The sequence below is a fragment of the Symsagittifera roscoffensis genome, chromosome 3 (genome assembly GCF_963678635.1).
Source record: "Symsagittifera roscoffensis chromosome 3, txSymRosc1.1, whole genome shotgun sequence".
Lineage (NCBI taxonomy): Eukaryota > Metazoa > Xenacoelomorpha > Acoela > Convolutidae > Symsagittifera > Symsagittifera roscoffensis.
In genome coordinates this window covers 59,370,327-59,387,148 of record NC_087064.1, presented here as the reverse complement: position 1 = coordinate 59,387,148, position 16,822 = coordinate 59,370,327, and the positions used below count along the sequence as shown (strand labels likewise).

At 41.9% G+C, this 16,822-nt stretch overlaps 2 protein-coding genes across 2 annotated transcripts in view; one reads left to right on the top strand and one right to left on the bottom strand.

Annotated features, from left to right (window-relative positions):
- Positions 1-45: 45 nt before the first annotated feature.
- LOC134841772 (RING-box protein 1A-like) lies at positions 46-360 on the bottom strand. Its single transcript, XM_063857809.1, has one exon. The coding sequence runs from the start codon at positions 358-360 to the stop codon at positions 46-48; it is 315 nt and encodes a 104-aa protein (XP_063713879.1).
- A 7,069-nt stretch (positions 361-7,429) lies between these two features.
- LOC134841190 (E3 ubiquitin-protein ligase AMFR-like) overlaps positions 7,430-16,822 on the top strand; it is a 148,302-nt gene continuing 138,909 nt past the window's right edge. Inside the window, exon 1 of the mRNA XM_063857017.1 lies at positions 7,430-7,453. The gene's annotated coding sequence lies outside the window, so the exon portion shown is untranslated. The remainder of the gene's footprint in view (positions 7,454-16,822) is intronic.

Below are 16,822 nucleotides of genomic sequence, written 5' to 3'. Positions count from 1 at the left end.
TATTATCTAATCACTTTCTAAGACTTCTTGAAAATCTTCGATCAGTTAGTGTCCGTATTTCTGGAACTCCCATTCGCGATTGTCCAGGGGACAAACTTGTCTAGTTTTCAGCCATCTGGATATGCAGTGGAAATGAAACGCATGATTGCACACTCCCCAAGCAACTGTGCATTCTTCAGCGGTGTTTGAGCCCTGGTTAGCTTGGCACTCTATGCACAGGTCCATGATGTGGTTGCGACAGATAGCACAGTTGTCGACTACCAGATCCCATGACCAGAGAGCGACTGCATTCCACTTCTTCACGTCGAATCGTTTCTTCTGCGAGTCTTGTGCACCTGAGGGTCCTGACTGCACCTCCATTTCGCTTCTGAAAAGCAGACATTTAAATCTTGTCACCCTTGACTTAACTTACATCCAAACTTTGGTTCAAACTTAACTTCACCCACTTTCTGCTTCAAAAATCATTGAAACCGCTTTTGATTCAATGAACAGAAAAGATGACTTTTGACATTAAAAGTCATAAAACTAAAAAATAAGTCTCCATTCCAGCAACCAAGAAAACTCCAGAACAAAAAGCATCCAATGAGTGAAAATGAAAACAGCTCACAGAGAGAATGACTCAGTTAACACTTCACATAACAGTTTTGTGAATTCTTTGACACAATTTGACGACGAATCGACTTATGGAGAGGTAGAAGAAGAGCTATCCCAGCAACATGTTCCACCTGTTTTTATATCGCTGGAAACAGAATTTGAAATAGAATCCGCGGAATATCTGAAAGACAAAATCCGCGATCAGATTTTATTCCTTGAAGCTAACTTTAGACCCTTGAACCGAGAAATCTATCGACTGGAGAACCTGATTTTGATGGTTCACAATGAGGGTAAAAATCTCGAAGAAGATTTATTGAAAGCGACTTCTGCCGAAGAAAAGGAAGCAATTGAAGAAGACTTGCAATTTTACGCTTCTGAATACCAAAGAGTCGTTGACCTGCATAGAAACGGACAGTACCTGCTGAAAACTGCTATAAATAGACACAAGCATTTAAGGCAGCTTATGGTAGATGGGAACCTATACGAACACGAGAACGGTGAGCTGCCACATAAAAACTTAATAGAGGAAATTGACTACTTCTTTGAGGGTACTTCTACACTAGAAGATATCGTTGATTCGCTGGAATATGCACTTGATGTACGGGCAGAAGAGGCGTACAATTCATCTTGTCAACGAGCAACAAAGGCTACTGAAAATAAAGAATAAAAAAAATGAAATCTCACCATAAAATTTTTGAAAACATTTCAACCAAAAAAAAATCGACAGTCCCTGTTCCATTGTCAGATTTCCTCAGATGACTAAAACAATTTCCGCTTGTTCTTATAATAATCTTGAAAAACTCTAATTGTGTTGATGCACTCCAAATCGGTTTAGGACACGAAAACCCAAACACTTATATATAGGGTTACATAGCAAAAAAGGACTAGATAGACAAAGAAACAAATATTATACAAAGGAGAAGCGAACCTTCGTACCACTTGCAATACCACGCGAATATAGGATTGCACACTATCAGACAATGAAGCGAAAGCTACTAAGTCGGAAAAAAACAGTTGAAATCGAATTACAAAATATTCCTTTTTCTCTCGAACTATGTTAATTTTGAGAAATCTACGTCCAGCAAAACAATCGCCGGCGTAATATAAGTATCCGGAAAACTTAACGAGCAACAACTAAGCCGATACCACTTTCGCACTTCGAAAAAAAAATAAAATACCTTGAAGCTCGCTGAATTTCTAGAATTATTCATGATTGGTTGCTGTTTTCTGAAAACAAGTGGGTATTATTCACAAGTTACAAATTGAAAACTCAGTCTCATTAGTACCAAAAAAAATCAATCACGTTATTACAAACAAAATTCAATGGGCCAACGACTAATAAGCCGACTAATTGAAGCTCTCGGAAAAATTTCGGGCGATAACCGGCACTTATTTTCGTATAGGGTTTTGCCGTCTGTTGACAAGCTCGCGACACGTTAACGCGACAGCGGCGGTCACTATTCTGTTGTTTGAACAGTAGAAAACGAATTTAATAATTCCTTGGCTCTCAAACCGTCCAATAGAATTGATTAATTTTTTTTACAAACGGCACCGAATTTTCAAATGAGACTTCACCCTTAAAGCTATCCCACTTCGGGAAAACTATCAACAATCAACATTTTCATTCCGCTATGAATTCAGCAGAATGCAGTGTTTTTTTTAAAACTAGAAGTGAATAAGTTTTTAATAAGCTTTACAATTTTGTTCCTCGATAGTGGAGTTCGCCTTCCTTTTAACAAAGAAAAGGAACTGAGCTTGATAAAAAACACCGGAGCTCAAAAAATTAAATTTGAGCGGAAAAAAATATCACGAAATAGAAAATTAAAAATCATTTCGTTCTTTTTACGTTGCCAAACTAGCGAATAGAAAAAGACGGAAATCACTACGCCCGGAAACAATTGAGTAAACATTTTATCTAGCATTGCACACTATCAGACAATGAAGTGAAAGCTACAAGGTCGAAACACAACGGTTGAAATCGAATAATAAAACATTTTAATTTTCTCTCGATTTATGAAAATTTTTAGGAATATAGGCTCAGCAATGCAATCGCCGGCGTAGTATAAGCTAGCGGGAAAACTTACCGAGCAACAAATAAATCGATACCACTTTCGCCGTTCGAAATAAAACAATCTGAGCTAATTGAATTTTAATAATTATTTATGATAAGCGCTGTTTTCTTAAAGCTGGTGCGTATTCATAAGTACCTATTGAAACATAGCCAACTAACAGTTGGAAAAGAGTAATGAACACAAAGAAGCTGAAAAAAAAACGAATTGTTTTTTTTTTCAAAATCTTCAACTTTTGAATTCCGAAGAAAAAAAACAGATGAACTCAAACCTCTTTGAATTTGTAGAACAATTTAAGATCGACACTTTTATATTGAAATAGACCCAATTTAAGAATGCTTGAACAATAGGTAAAACTTTTGATTTGCTGAGAGATCTGACAATTAATTTGCAATTTCGAAGTTAGAAGTCGATCACAATTTTCGTGAACTTTACAATTTTGCTGTTCGGTAGTGGAATTTGCCTTCCTTTTTACAATAAAATGCACAGAATTTGAAAAGAAATCACCAGTCATACCGCGAAAAACTAAATTCGTGCGTGAACAAACTTTTCGACTTTTTAGTGAGAACTATATTAAGAGTACTCACTACATTCATTACTCTTGAAAATCAGTGTCATTCGTACCATAATCAATAATCAATCGCGTTAGTACAAACAATCAATTTTCCAGCGACTAAAAAGCCGAAAAACTGAAGCTCTTGGTGAAATGTTGTCGGTGGGCGATAACTTATTCTCGTATAACGTTCTGCTCTCTGTTTGCAAGCTCGCGACACGTTGGCTCGACTGCGCCGGTCACTATTCTGTTTTTGAATAGTAGAAAACGAAGTTAATTTTTCGTTGGCTCACAAATCGTCCAACTGAGTTGATTAATTTTAATACAAATGGCACTGATTTTTCAATCCCAGTTAGAGAAAACTATCAATTTTCATTCCGCAATCATTTTAGCAAAATGCAGTCAATACGTTTTTCATAAGCTTTCCAATTTTGTTGCTCGATAGTGGGGTTTACCTTCCTTTTCACAAAGAAAATGAGTTGATCTTAAAAAAAATCATCACTGAAGCTTGAAAAAATAAAGTTGAGCGGGAGATAAATTGAGAGTTTCCTAAAAAACAAAAAAATATCACGACCTATAGAAGTGAAAACCATTTCGTTCTTTTTACCTTGCCGATCCATCAAATAGGAAAAAGACGGAATCAATACGCCCAAAAACAATCAGTAAAAATATTACACAGAAGCTGTACATAGCAAAAAAAGCGAGAAAACGGCAAAACAGTAGCTCTGAATGCCAAAAAAAAGTAAAAAAAGGGAATACAGAAAGCCTTGAAAGTATTTTGCTATGTGCCGGAAATGAGTCACTGATCAGAGGGTTAGGTTTTTCACGTCTTCGTAGCTTCGCCATGTTCGCTTGAAAATAAATAAGAGGCACAGCTAAAGCATGAGGTATCATTGAGAAAACTTGATCAATGGGTAAAACTTGTATTTCACTGAGAGATCTGATAATTACTTTCCATTTTCGAAATTAAAAGTTGTTCAAAATTTTTGCGAAACTTACAATTTCGTTGTTTGGTAGTGGAGTTCGCCTCCTTTTTACAATAGAAACGTAGTAAATTTAAAAGGAAATCATCAGACAAACCGCGAAAATTCAAGTTCGAGCGTGATCAAATTTTAGGGTTTTTTCTTAAAAAACCAAAAAAAATCAGCAGGAACTATGTAAGAGTACTCACTACGTTCATTACTCTCAAATATCACTCTCAATTGCACCAAAATAAAGATTCAATCGAGTAAGATAAAACAAATTTCAATTGGCCAACGACTAAAAAGCCGACTAATTAAAGCTAAGGTAAAAAGTCGCCTGTGGGCGATAACCGTCGCTTAATTTTGTATAAAGTTCTATCCTCTATTGGCTATCTCGTATCACGTTGGCGCGAATACGGCGGTCACTTTTCTGCTGTTAGAACAGTAGAAAACGAATTTAATAATTCGTTGGCTCAAAAAATGTCAAATCAGACATCGAGTTGATTAATTATGATACGAATGGCACTGATTTTTCAATTTGGTACAAATTAACCTTGGTAGAATTTAGACTTCACCCTTAAAACTGTCGCAGTTAGAGAAAAATATCAGTAGTCAAAGTTTTCAATCCGCTAAGATTTTAGCAAAATACAGTAGTTTTTTTTAGAAATAGAAATCAATCCGTTTTTCATAAGCTTTACATTTTTTGTTCCTCGAGTGTGGAGTTTGCCTTCCTTTTAACAAAGAAAACGAACTGAGGTTGAAAATAAATCAACACCGAAGCTCGAAAATTAAATTTTAGTGGGAATAAATTTTGAAAATTTCCCAAAAACAAAAAAAAATTTATATATCATCACCTATATAAGTGAAAACCATTTCGTTTTTTTTTTACCCTGACAAACTAGCGAATAGAAAAAAGACAAAAATCACTACTCGCAAAAAAATTAGCAACGAAGCGAGAGAGCCGCAAACAGTAGCTCTGAAAAGCCAAAAATAAAGCAAAATAAGAAAAGACAAAAAACCTTGAAAGTGTTTTGCTGTGCAGGAATTGAGCCACTGATCAGAAGGTTAGGCGTCTCACCTTCTCGTAGCTTCGCCATGTTCGCTCGAAAATGATTAAGGGACACAGCTAAAGCTATTTTTCTAAAATGTCAAGATGTCAAAAACTGAACATCTACCGAGTCCATAGCTGACTCCCTATTTTAAGTACGGAGAAAACGCTTTTGCCTGAAAACAATTAAGCGACTCGAATATAAAAAATCCCAGAACTTTAAAAATAAAGAATTGGCTAGATATTTTTGGGGAAAGGAAACGAGGTCCAAAAATCGGTGCACAGGTCAAGTACTTCTATGTGTTTTATTATTAGGATTATTATGATTTACAGCTAAAAGCTGAAGGGGAATGACGATGAGAAGAGGAAACAGAGTTTTAGTTTTTCAGTCTACAAGTGTCGCATAGACACAAGTACCTCCTTGAACAAATAGACTCTTCGCGATAAAATCTTCCAAATGCGTCCCATACGTGTGACACTACCCTTCCTTTGAGTTTATCGGCGAAAGAAAATCAACACTGCAAAGCAGTTTGCTTATAAGCTTTGCAATTATGTACCAGAAGTTTGAGCGACATACTTCCACACGTATTTTAGGTACTTTAAAGATATTTCCAGTACGCTGTGCACATGTGCTCAAAGAAGAGAGATACTTTCGCCACTCAATGTCGGTGCTTCCTGCTCTAGAATATCAAATATATCTAGATACATAGACAAAGGAAGAATGTTCCATTTTTACAGTCGTTGTGGACAACTGAAGTCGACATAACCACATCCTTTCAGTGAAACGGAATTTACAATTTTCGAGAATACCGATGTCTGACTTTGAAGGGTACCACGCAGCTCTAGTATAAGAGATAATAGACAAAACTAGGGTTTTGTAAGTGTTTAAACAAGCTGCCTTGGAAACAACTGGAGATAGATTCCGTTTCAACATCCATCATGAAAACACTATTTGCTTTCTTGATCACGCGGATCACATGTGCTGACCACTTGAGTGAGTAGCCTAATTGTTGTGATAAACTTATTAAATAGTTTAAGATGATATGCTGCAGTGAAAGTGAAGATTCCCAACTCAACTAAGCAGAGTCACCTATCCAGCTTTTTGCGGCCATGGGTAAAAAGCTTAGTTGAATGTCAGTTCCAAGTGAACCTTTGTATAGTGTAGCCCTGAGCGGGTCCCCACACCAAATCGACTGGACTATACGTTGGTAATCTTGGTCTGACGGGTCGGCGTGGATCTGGACTTCATGGATCTGGATGTCCAACGAAGCACCACGCAGTGGTACCTCAAGAACCATGATTGGTAAAGATTACTACCCCACTATCTCAGAACTGGTATGGTCCTCTGAAGATGATACAGCCAAGATTTTATCTGGTCTGTCGAAATCAAGTATATCATGCCTTCACCGCGAGTGCCTGTCACAGTTAAAAGTGGCATTGAACAAAGAAACATCTCTCACTGAAGTTGTCTCCTCTTTATCTACTGGTATGAACGATCTGAACGCAACAGCTATTCTGAAAATAGAATCATCTGTAGAACAGATATTCCGTGAACTTCAAGCTACGAAAATTCAAGAAGTTCCAGTCACGACGATTCCGGTTACGGGAGTCAAGGTTATATCACCTATTCCTAATTCTATTGACGATTACCGATATCAAGCTAAAGTCGTTGGCATTCCAGAAAAAGTTGAAAAGTATCCGAACAACCGAGCTCTCGCTGACCGAGATGCGGTTATTGCCGTAATGAAAAATTTGGGCATGGATTACTCAACTGTGAAAGACTGCTACCGACGTGGAAAATACAACAAAGAAAAATTAAGACCCCTGATTGTGAATTTTTCATCAATATGGGATTCTACACTTATGAGAAACAAAGCCATGACTGCTGAACTTTATAAAAAGAAAAAATACTTGTGTTCCCCGAACTTTCACTCCAAGATAAAGAAATAGAACCCGGGACCAAAAACCATTAAAGAGAAAGCGTAAAACCGAATAAAAACAGTGTATAACCAAGAAAAAGCCAAAACAATTTTATTCGAAAACAAAAAAAATGCAAAAAACAGTAAAAAAAATCGAAAAAAACCAAAAACAAGCTGCCTTGGAAACAACTGGAGATAGATTCCGTTTCAACATCATGAAAACACTATTTGCTTTCTTGATCACGCGGATCACATGTGCTGACCACTTGAGTGAGTAGCCTAATTGTTGTGATAAACTTATTAAATAGTTTAAGATGATATGCACCGGAGACACCCAATTTACAACGGAGATCATAGACAGAGCGAACGATGTCCGAAAACTGATGACTCTAGAGGCAATTCACATCGCTAGAATGAAACCCGGCCTGAACACGCGGGATGAGTTTCGCAGCCTAGAGCTGACTCTGAAATTATAGAAGAGTATTTTGTTCCAGTGTAAACTGGCTTGCTTTCATATTCACATATCATAGCGAATTTTATTCACTTTGTTTTTAATGTTTAACCTTGTTAAACTATGTACATTTTACATTTTTATACAAGCTTTTATTTCAGTGTCTGACGATGGTGATTATTTCATTGAAAAGCTTTACACAACATTGATGTTTTATTCCTAAGATAAGATGATATGCTGCAGTGAAAGTGAAGATTCCCAACTCAACTAAGCAGAGTCACCTATCCAGCTTTTTGCGGCCATGGGTAAAAAGCTTAGTTGAATGTCAGTTCCAAGTGAACCTTTGTATAGTGTAGCCCTGAGCGGGTCCCCACACCAAATCGACTGGACTATACGTTGGTAATCTTGGTCTGACGGGTCGGCGTGGATCTGGACTTCATGGATCTGGATGTCCAACGAAGCACCACGCAGTGGTACCTCAAGAACCATGATTGGTAAAGATTACTACCCCACTATCTCAGAACTGGTATGGTCCTCTGAAGATGATACAGCCAAGATTTTATCTGGTCTGTCGAAATCAAGTATATCATGCCTTCACCGCGAGTGCCTGTCACAGTTAAAAGTGGCATTGAACAAAGAAACATCTCTCACTGAAGTTGTCTCCTCTTTATCTACTGGTATGAACGATCTGAACGCAACAGCTATTCTGAAAATAGAATCATCTGTAGAACAGATATTCCGTGAACTTCAAGCTACGAAAATTCAAGAAGTTCCAGTCACGACGGTTCCGGTTACGGGAGTCAAGGTTATATCACCTATTCCTAATTCTCTTGACGATTACCGATATCAAGCTAAAGTCGTTGGCATTCCAGAAAAAGTTGAAAAGTATCCGAACAACCGAGCTCTCGCTGACCGAGATGCGGTTAATGCCGTAATGAAAAATTTGGGCATGGATTACTCAACTGTGAAAGACTGCTACCGACGTGGAAAATACAACAAAGAAAAATTAAGACCCCTGATTGTGAATTTTTCATCAATATGGGATTCTACACTTATGAGAAACAAAGCCATGACTGCTGAACTTTATAAAAAAGAAAAAATACTTGTGTTCCCCGAACTTTCACTCCAAGATAAAGAAATAGAACCCGGGACCAAAAACCATTAAAGAGAAAGCGTAAAACCGAATAAAAACAGTGTATAACCAAGAAAAAGCCAAAACAATTTTATTCGAAAACAAAAAAAATGCAAAAAACAGTAAAAAAAATCGAAAAAAACCAAAGAAACAATAAAAAACTTAAGGTGACGGTTTTTATGTTATTTCCGGACGAGATTCGATCTGACTGTGCCAGTCGGTCATATTTGGAAGTTTGACCTTGAGAAACACGAAACACGCAATTTTGGGAGGAAATTTAATTTTTCAAAATTTCGAATGGAGCCTGTCATGCTAAACTTTGTCGCGACAACTGAAAATATCAGAAAAATAAGATCAGAACATCCGATTTACAATCGCGGGAAAGTAGCTAAAAAAGCAGCGGGAAATTGCAATTCGCAATTTCTAGAAACAAAATAAAACGCGAGTAGAGACGTCTTATCCTGAAATAGGAAAGAAACGATTGCGAAAGAAGATGACGATTATTCGAGCTGAACTAGAGTGAACCCTCAGTGGAAAAGTGGACAGCTGGGGTGTCCCAATGGTTCAGACCAAAACTTCATTACTAGAGGCAAAACTTGTTTTCCTTATTAAAACTAATTAGTATTAAACTCCTCAAGTTATATTACTTAAATCACGAGTTGCTCATTAATTTAGCTACCTCCAATTCCCGAGTGTGCCAACATGTGAGTTCTCAATTTAGTTTTCTTGAGTGTGTTTTATGATTGTTATGATAAGATAAGGCGAGTTTTAGGTTGATCCATCTGAAATGGATCAAAGTTTCACTGTCTAATAAAAAGTAACTGTGCGGACTGTTCCGACCCTGTTTTTAACCGCGTTCGTGTATTTTGGGTATTTTGAGACCTAAGTATAGGGACATTCTTATTTTCTAGAGTGGGGGGGTATTTTGGTAGTGGCTTTTAAGCTGTAACGGGTTTTTAGTCTCATGTCTCAAGCGAACCAAATTGGCTCTGAACGTTTTGAGGTGGAAAAACACAAGAAATAGTGTCCCTGACTCTTGAGCCAATGGTTTTAGGGCCTATTCTTCTTAAACCTCATATGTGACCAAAGTAGGCGACTGTTACATAGTGTTTTTATGGCGCTCCTGGGTGTTTTTACGACATCATGACTACGGAGTCGAACCCACTTGACGCAGCTCCGGGCTACACTCCCATTCTAGAGTACCGGTGGTACGGTTCAGCGGGAACGGGTAAACCTTCCGGTCGTACCGTGATAGCTTTTTAAGAAAACTCGAGAAAATTTCCTGGTACGCTCTCCGAACGAGGCTTAGCTAACCGAGTAAGGGGGGGGGTAACTAGGGAGACGAAAAAACGAGAAAAAGACAAAAAGCCAAAAAAAAACCGAAAAAGAACAGAAAAAGGAACAAAAACTATAAAACAAAAAAATGACAGTGACTTTGACACCAAATTAGTTGGATCAAACCTTTATATTAATTCAAGAGTATACCCATACTGTTTTTATAAGACCGATCGTTTCGATCATTTTAGCAATCTGAAAAGGTGCCCGAGTGTGGGGCGTTGTGAAGGGTTTTCAGATAGCCTGCAACTTAGCTGGACCATTAGGAGACTTGACTGGAACAGGTGACCAGTCGAGTGAGAAAGTGGTTCACAGGGACTTAGCTGGAACATTAGGAGACTTGACTGGAACAGGGGACCAGTCGAGTGGGAAAGTGGTTCACAGGGATTTAGCTGGCCATTAGGAGACTTGACTGGAACAGGTGACCAGCCAAGTGGGAAAGTGGTGCTGGTGATCAGCCGCAGGACAAGTCAAGGAAACAACCAGCACAAGCAGAGCAACAAGAGAGGACGAGGGCGTTCTCAAGTTGGTCAAACGGGTATCGTTAAAATCCACCTTACATTATAGGAAATAAGTGTAAAATTGGATAAGCGGAACCCCATTGTTTTGAGGAAGTTTTTAGTCAAGCAGGCCTGGAAACAGGTCTACGGTTTTCTCTCGAGAGGTTTAGCACCCGGCGCTTAAGGGATTTTTCGGCTTAAGAGGGGGGCTAAAGAGGGGGGAAGTTAGAAGGGGGGCTGGTTAGGTTAGAGGTTGGTGGTTGAAAAGTGTAAAAAGAGGGGACACATTAGAGTAACTAATTGATCGGCATAGTCGATTTAGTTACATTAGATTCTTACACGCGTCGGTTATAAGAAGCGGATATCCAAATTTATCATCGAATCAAGGTAGGTACCCTGATCGGATCGGGAGGGGGGAACGGACATAGACAGTTTTTGTGATACCCATAAGATCGCTAGCAGGGGGAGGAGAACGCGTGACAATCAGGTACCAGACATTTTTTTTATTGTTGTTCAGACAAAGGGTTGACACGAGTCACCTTTGAATTTTAGGTGGGTACATCATTTTTTTTCTCTGTCTCTTTTTTCGCTTTTATCGATATTCATTATTTTTCTCTGTGTAAAATTTTTGACGCTTTTTGGAGAAGAAAGATTTAATCGGTTTTGGACAAACAGGTGATCACAAGACACCTAGAGAAGGTTGGGCTTCAACTTGCGTCACAATATTGAAAGGAAATAAATACAAGGGGGTTGGTATTTTTAATTTTTGGCCAGTAAGGTTGGGTGTTTTTGGGCGAGTTTTTACTAGAGCTCGAGTGGTGGTACAAGGTACAGTGGTTGGAGGCAGTCTTAGGACAGGCAGTCTTGGGACAGGCAGTCTTGGGACAGGCAGTCTTGGGACAGGCAGTCTTGGGACAGGCAGTCTTGGGACAGGCAGTCTTGGGACAGGCAGTCTTGGGACAGGCAGTCTTGGGACAGGCAGTCTTGGGACAAGCAGTCTTGGGACAGGCAGTCTTGGGACAGGCAGTCTTGGGACAGGCAGTCTTGGGACAGGCAGTCCTGGGACAGGCAGTCTTGGGACAGGCAGTCTTGGGACAGGCAGTCTTGGGACAGGCAGTCTTGGGACAGGCAGTCTTGGGAGAGGCAGTCTTGGGACAAGCAGTCTTGGGACAGGCAGTCTTGGGACAGGCAGTCTTGGGACAGGCAGTCTTAGGACAGGCAGTCTTGGGACAGGCAGTCTTGAGACAGGCAGTCTTGGGACAGGCAGTCTTGGGACAGGCAGTCTTGGGACATGCTGTCTTGGGACAGGCAGTCTTGGGACAGGCAGTCTTGGGACAGGCAGTCTTGGGACAGGCAGTCTTGGGACAGGCAGTCTTGGGACAGGCAGTCTTGGGACAGGCAGTCTTGGGACAGGCAGTCTTGGGACAGGCAGTCTTGGGACAGGCAGTCTTGGGACAGGCAGTCTTGAGACAGGCAGTCTTGGGACAGGCAGTCTTGGGACAGGCAGTCTTGGGACAGGCAGTCTTGGGACAGGCAGTCTTGGGACAGGCAGTCTTGGGACAGGCAGTCTTGGCACAGGCAGTCTTGGGAAGCAGTCTTGGACAGGCAGTCTTGGGACAAGCAGTCTTGGGACAGGCAGTCTTGGGACAGGCAGTCTTGGGACAGGCAGTCTTGGGAGAGGCAGTCTTGGGACAGGCAGTCTTGGGACAGGCAGTCTTGGGACAGGCAGTCTTGGGACAGGCTGTCTTGGGACAGGCAGTCTTGGGACAGGCAGTCTTGGGACAGGCAGTCTTGGGACAGGCAGTCTTGGGACAGGCAGTCTTGGGACAGGCAGTCTTGGGACAGGCAGTCTTGGGACAGGCAGTCTTGGGACAGGCAGTCTTGGGACAGGCAGTCTTGGGACAGGCTGTCTTGGGACAGGCAGTCTTGGGACAGGCAGTCTTGGGACAGGCAGTCTTGAGACAGGCAGTCTTGGGACAGGCAGTCTTGGGACAGGCAGTCTTGGGACAGGCAGTCTTGGGACAGGCAGTCTTGGGACAGGCAGTCTTGGGACAGGCAGTCTTGGGACAGGCAGTCTTGGGACAGGCAGTCTTGAGACAGGCAGTCTTGGGACAGGCAGTCTTGGGACAGGCAGTCTTGGGACAGGCAGTCTTGGGACAGGCAGTCTTGGGACAGGCAGTCTTGGGACAGGCAGTCTTGGGACAGGCAGTCTTGGGACAGGCAGTCTTGGGACAGGCAGTCTTGGGACAGGCAGTCTTGGCACAGGCAGTCTTGGGACAGCAGTCTTGGACAGGCAGTCTTGGGACAAGCAGTCTTGGGACAGGCAGTCTTGGGACAGGCAGTCTTGGGACAGGCAGTCTTGGGACAGGCAGTCTTGGGACAGGCAGTCTTGGGACAGGCAGTCTTGGGACAGGCAGTCTTGGGACAGGCAGTCTTGGGACAGGCAGTCTTGGGACATGCAGTCTTGGGACAGGCAGTCTTGGGACAGGCGGTCTTGGGACAGGAAGTCTTGGGACAGGCAGTCTTGGGACAGGCAGTCTTGGGACAGGCAGTCTTGGGACAGACGGTCTTGGGACAGTACCAGAAAGTTTTGGGACAGTACCAGAAAGTCTTGAGACAGTATCAGAAAGTCTTGGGACAGTACCAGAAAGTCTTGGGACAGTACCAGAAAGTCTTGGGACAGTACATAGAAGTGTTGGGACATTATGTAGAAGTGTTGGGACAGCACGAAGAAGTGGTGTAACGGTACTAATGGGTCTTAAGACAGGTCAAAATAACTGAATCAAAAGCAATAGGACTAGTCGGAACGTTGAATCGCGATAGATCGGATTCGGTTGGGATCACGAATTAGTAAATTTTTAATAAATCTTATAAGGAATAGGAAAGTAGTTTTTCTTTTTTATTATATTTATTATCAAAAAATTTTTTATTCTTAGAATAGAATTTTGTAAATAGCGATATTGTAAAAAGAAATAATTGTAAATAAAAATCATGAGACGGAGCAGGGTACCGATAGCTGAGAAAAGAGCTACAGAGCTACAGAGTCAAAGACAAAATATAATTCGTCGCAACGAAAAATGACATCGGTTGGCCCAAGAATAACAAAGAAGAATTTTGTAGTTAGCATGGTAAACACAAGGAGTACTAAAGAGAACAAGACGAAAGAGGGCGCGGAAGGGAGACAAGCGGAACCCGCCAACGAGATTGACCTAAAAACACCAGACCAGAGTACGGATGAGGTGGAGAAGAAGAGGACGGAGTCGACACCGATGCCGAATGCAGAGGAACCAAATCAAAAGTCGATATAGAGTTCTCGCCGATAGACACTACTGTTGAGGACACAACGGGCAACACGCCAGAAACGGTAAAGGACGAGTCTCAAGTAAAAAGAACGTCATTTACTGAAAGGTTGGCAATGATGGTCGGGATGAAATCAAGAGACATAGTGACGGAGGAACCGAAAGCCGAGAAAAGCAAAACATTTGGAACAGTTTCCACGAAAACGACAGAGGCCAACCAAGACGAGGACCAGGTTAAACAGGGAGCAGCAGCCAACAACAGGGCAACAGCTGACCATGAAACAACAACTTCTCTTGAGCTGGGCGATCTGATGGCGAAGCTAGATCAGATCGACAAGAGACTAAAACACAGCGAGGGGGTTTGAGAGGTGATAAAGAAAGAATTAAGATACAACAAATACGAGTACCTGGACATTTATTTCAATCTGGCGAGGGCAACAGAGGAAAAACTTCAGCCACTGTCAGACAAGGTAGATGCCACTGATGGAGAGCGAGACAAGAACATCAAAAAAGACATACAAGAGATGAAGCAACGGTATGACGCAGTGAACAGCCAGTTGGGAAGTCTGGAAACGAGAATGGACACAATGAGAAGAGACCAGGCTGAGAGTTCATGTGCTATACAGGCAAAATTAGACGCCATCCTGAGAAACTCTACATCACAAGATAAGCCGGTAACGGATCGAACGCAAGGTAATAGAGTTGATTTCGTAGAACCACAACGGAACAAACGGCAGTCAACACCATTACCATTACCCCGGGATTCAGCGAGCACAGCACCGGGGGGGGACTAAGACAGTTATGAAAAGTGGAACCGCAAATACGACGGGTGATTCCACGACTTACAATAATGCGGGACCTGATGCCATGACATGGGCCAGCACCTGGGAGATGATGAATAGAACATTGGAAGCGTTCGCCACGAGAAACACTAAATCGAGTGAGAGAGGAGGTGATAAATCCAGGAAAACTTGAACGACGAGAGACAAGCCAGCACGGCGATACTGAGTAACTTAGAAGGCACGGCATTGAAATGCGTAGTTGCAAAGAAAGAAGAGGAACGCGACACAGCGGACAAGATCTTCGAGATATCGTTGAATCGATTCGGGTCAGGCATGAAGGGTCACCAAGCGATGACGAGATTCGAGAAAAGGAGGCAAAGGGACGATGAATCAATTGATCGGTTCCTAGATGATCTCGAGAGCTTGAGACGAAGGAGTGATCCTGAAGAGTCAACAAACAGAAGGAACTTTAGCATTGCCTCGAAGTTCATCGATGGGGTGAAAAGAGACGACTTGAGAACAATGATAGCAACGTATTATACACAGTCGAAAGATAGTGCACCGACTCCTGAAGAAATGAGACAAAAGTCAGAAGAGTACATGCTAATGAAACCCAAGAAGTACTCATATTCAGATAACAGGAATATGCAGGGGGGAGTCAAGGTACAAGCCGAGAGATGACATGGACAAACGTAGATCATGCGCAAACTGCGAGTCAGCTGATCATCACTTGGCGGATTGCACAACATACAAACAGGGCATGAAGAGTCTGGGATATGCACCCGATGAGGAAGATATGAGCCAGATGGAGGAACACGCGTATTATAGTGGCTTGATCATCAAGATAGGTGCGAGATGTTTCTTCTGCAATCAAGAGGGGCACTTTAGGATGGACTGTCCTTTGTTTGGACAGTCCTTTAGGATGGACTGTCACCCCAAGCATAATTTGGCGTTAGCGGCTGCGCAGAACCAGAAAAACAGACAAACCGAGTACGAAACAAGACATTCGCAGCACCGAGTGCGGAACTGCCAACGAAGACGGTGAAAGCCGTAACGCAAGTCAACAGTGCAATAGAAGCCACGGCCAGAAATGCCCTAGAGATAAATTATGAGAAGGCGGCGTCAGAGGCTATCAACAAAGTCAAACAGGACTTAGCGATGAAGGAAATAGAGCAACGATTGAAACAGGAGATCGAAAAGCAGAAGTTAAATGAGACGTCAGGTTGATTGGTGCCGGTGCCAGAAACCGTAGCAGGGTCGACAAAGAGTGGAAATTGCAACACTCTGAAAATGGTGAAGGGAAAGTTATTCGGCATAACAAAGATCGGAGGCAGGATAATGTCAATAATCACTGTGGGCGGCCATGAAGTAACGAGGAACTTGAACGAACCAAGCGATCAGACAATAATGCACATTGACGTTTACGCAGATTACTTGAGTGCGATAAGCCCACAGATGACGTCTAGAGCCTTGAGGGCGCTACTCACGAGAGGTGGCAGCAAGTCAGTCCGTGTTGAAAACAGATATACAGAAGCTTATAGTCCTCATGAGGTGATGCTAAACATAAATGGGATAAACATCTATACGAAACCCATGATAACATGTGATGAAGATCTATTGGGGCAGATCTACGTGGGCAAAGAAGAACTGAAAGTGAGATCGATTGGACACTGCGCCATGCTGGAAGAAGATGCAATGCACATCGGGACGGAAGCGGACGTGTCAGCACACGCGCTTGACATAAGTGGCAAGAAGACTCAGTTACGTGGGTTACTTGATACCGGAGCGGTCTTGAGTGTTATACCAATCGAAACTTGAGAACGAATGGGTTTCGACAAAGAATACGGCTATCAAATGCGAACAAAGAGGCGCTGCGGGTACTAGGTACACCAATAATAGCCCTAAATCTAGGGTAACGCAACCTGTGGATAAGCTTTCTAGTGGTGGAAAACCTAGACGAGTCTGACCAGTTCATTTTAGGCAGAGACTTCATCAGGCACTTCGACGTAACGATTGATCTAAACAATGCCATGTTCAGGATTCGATACCCGGACAGGAAGTACGTAATTAAGCCGGTAAATCTGATAATGGCAAATGAGAATAAAGTGCCGGTGTTCTTGAGTAAAAGGGTAAGGCTGAAAGCGAACGAAGCGGCAATTGTAGGCTTACGGATGAAAA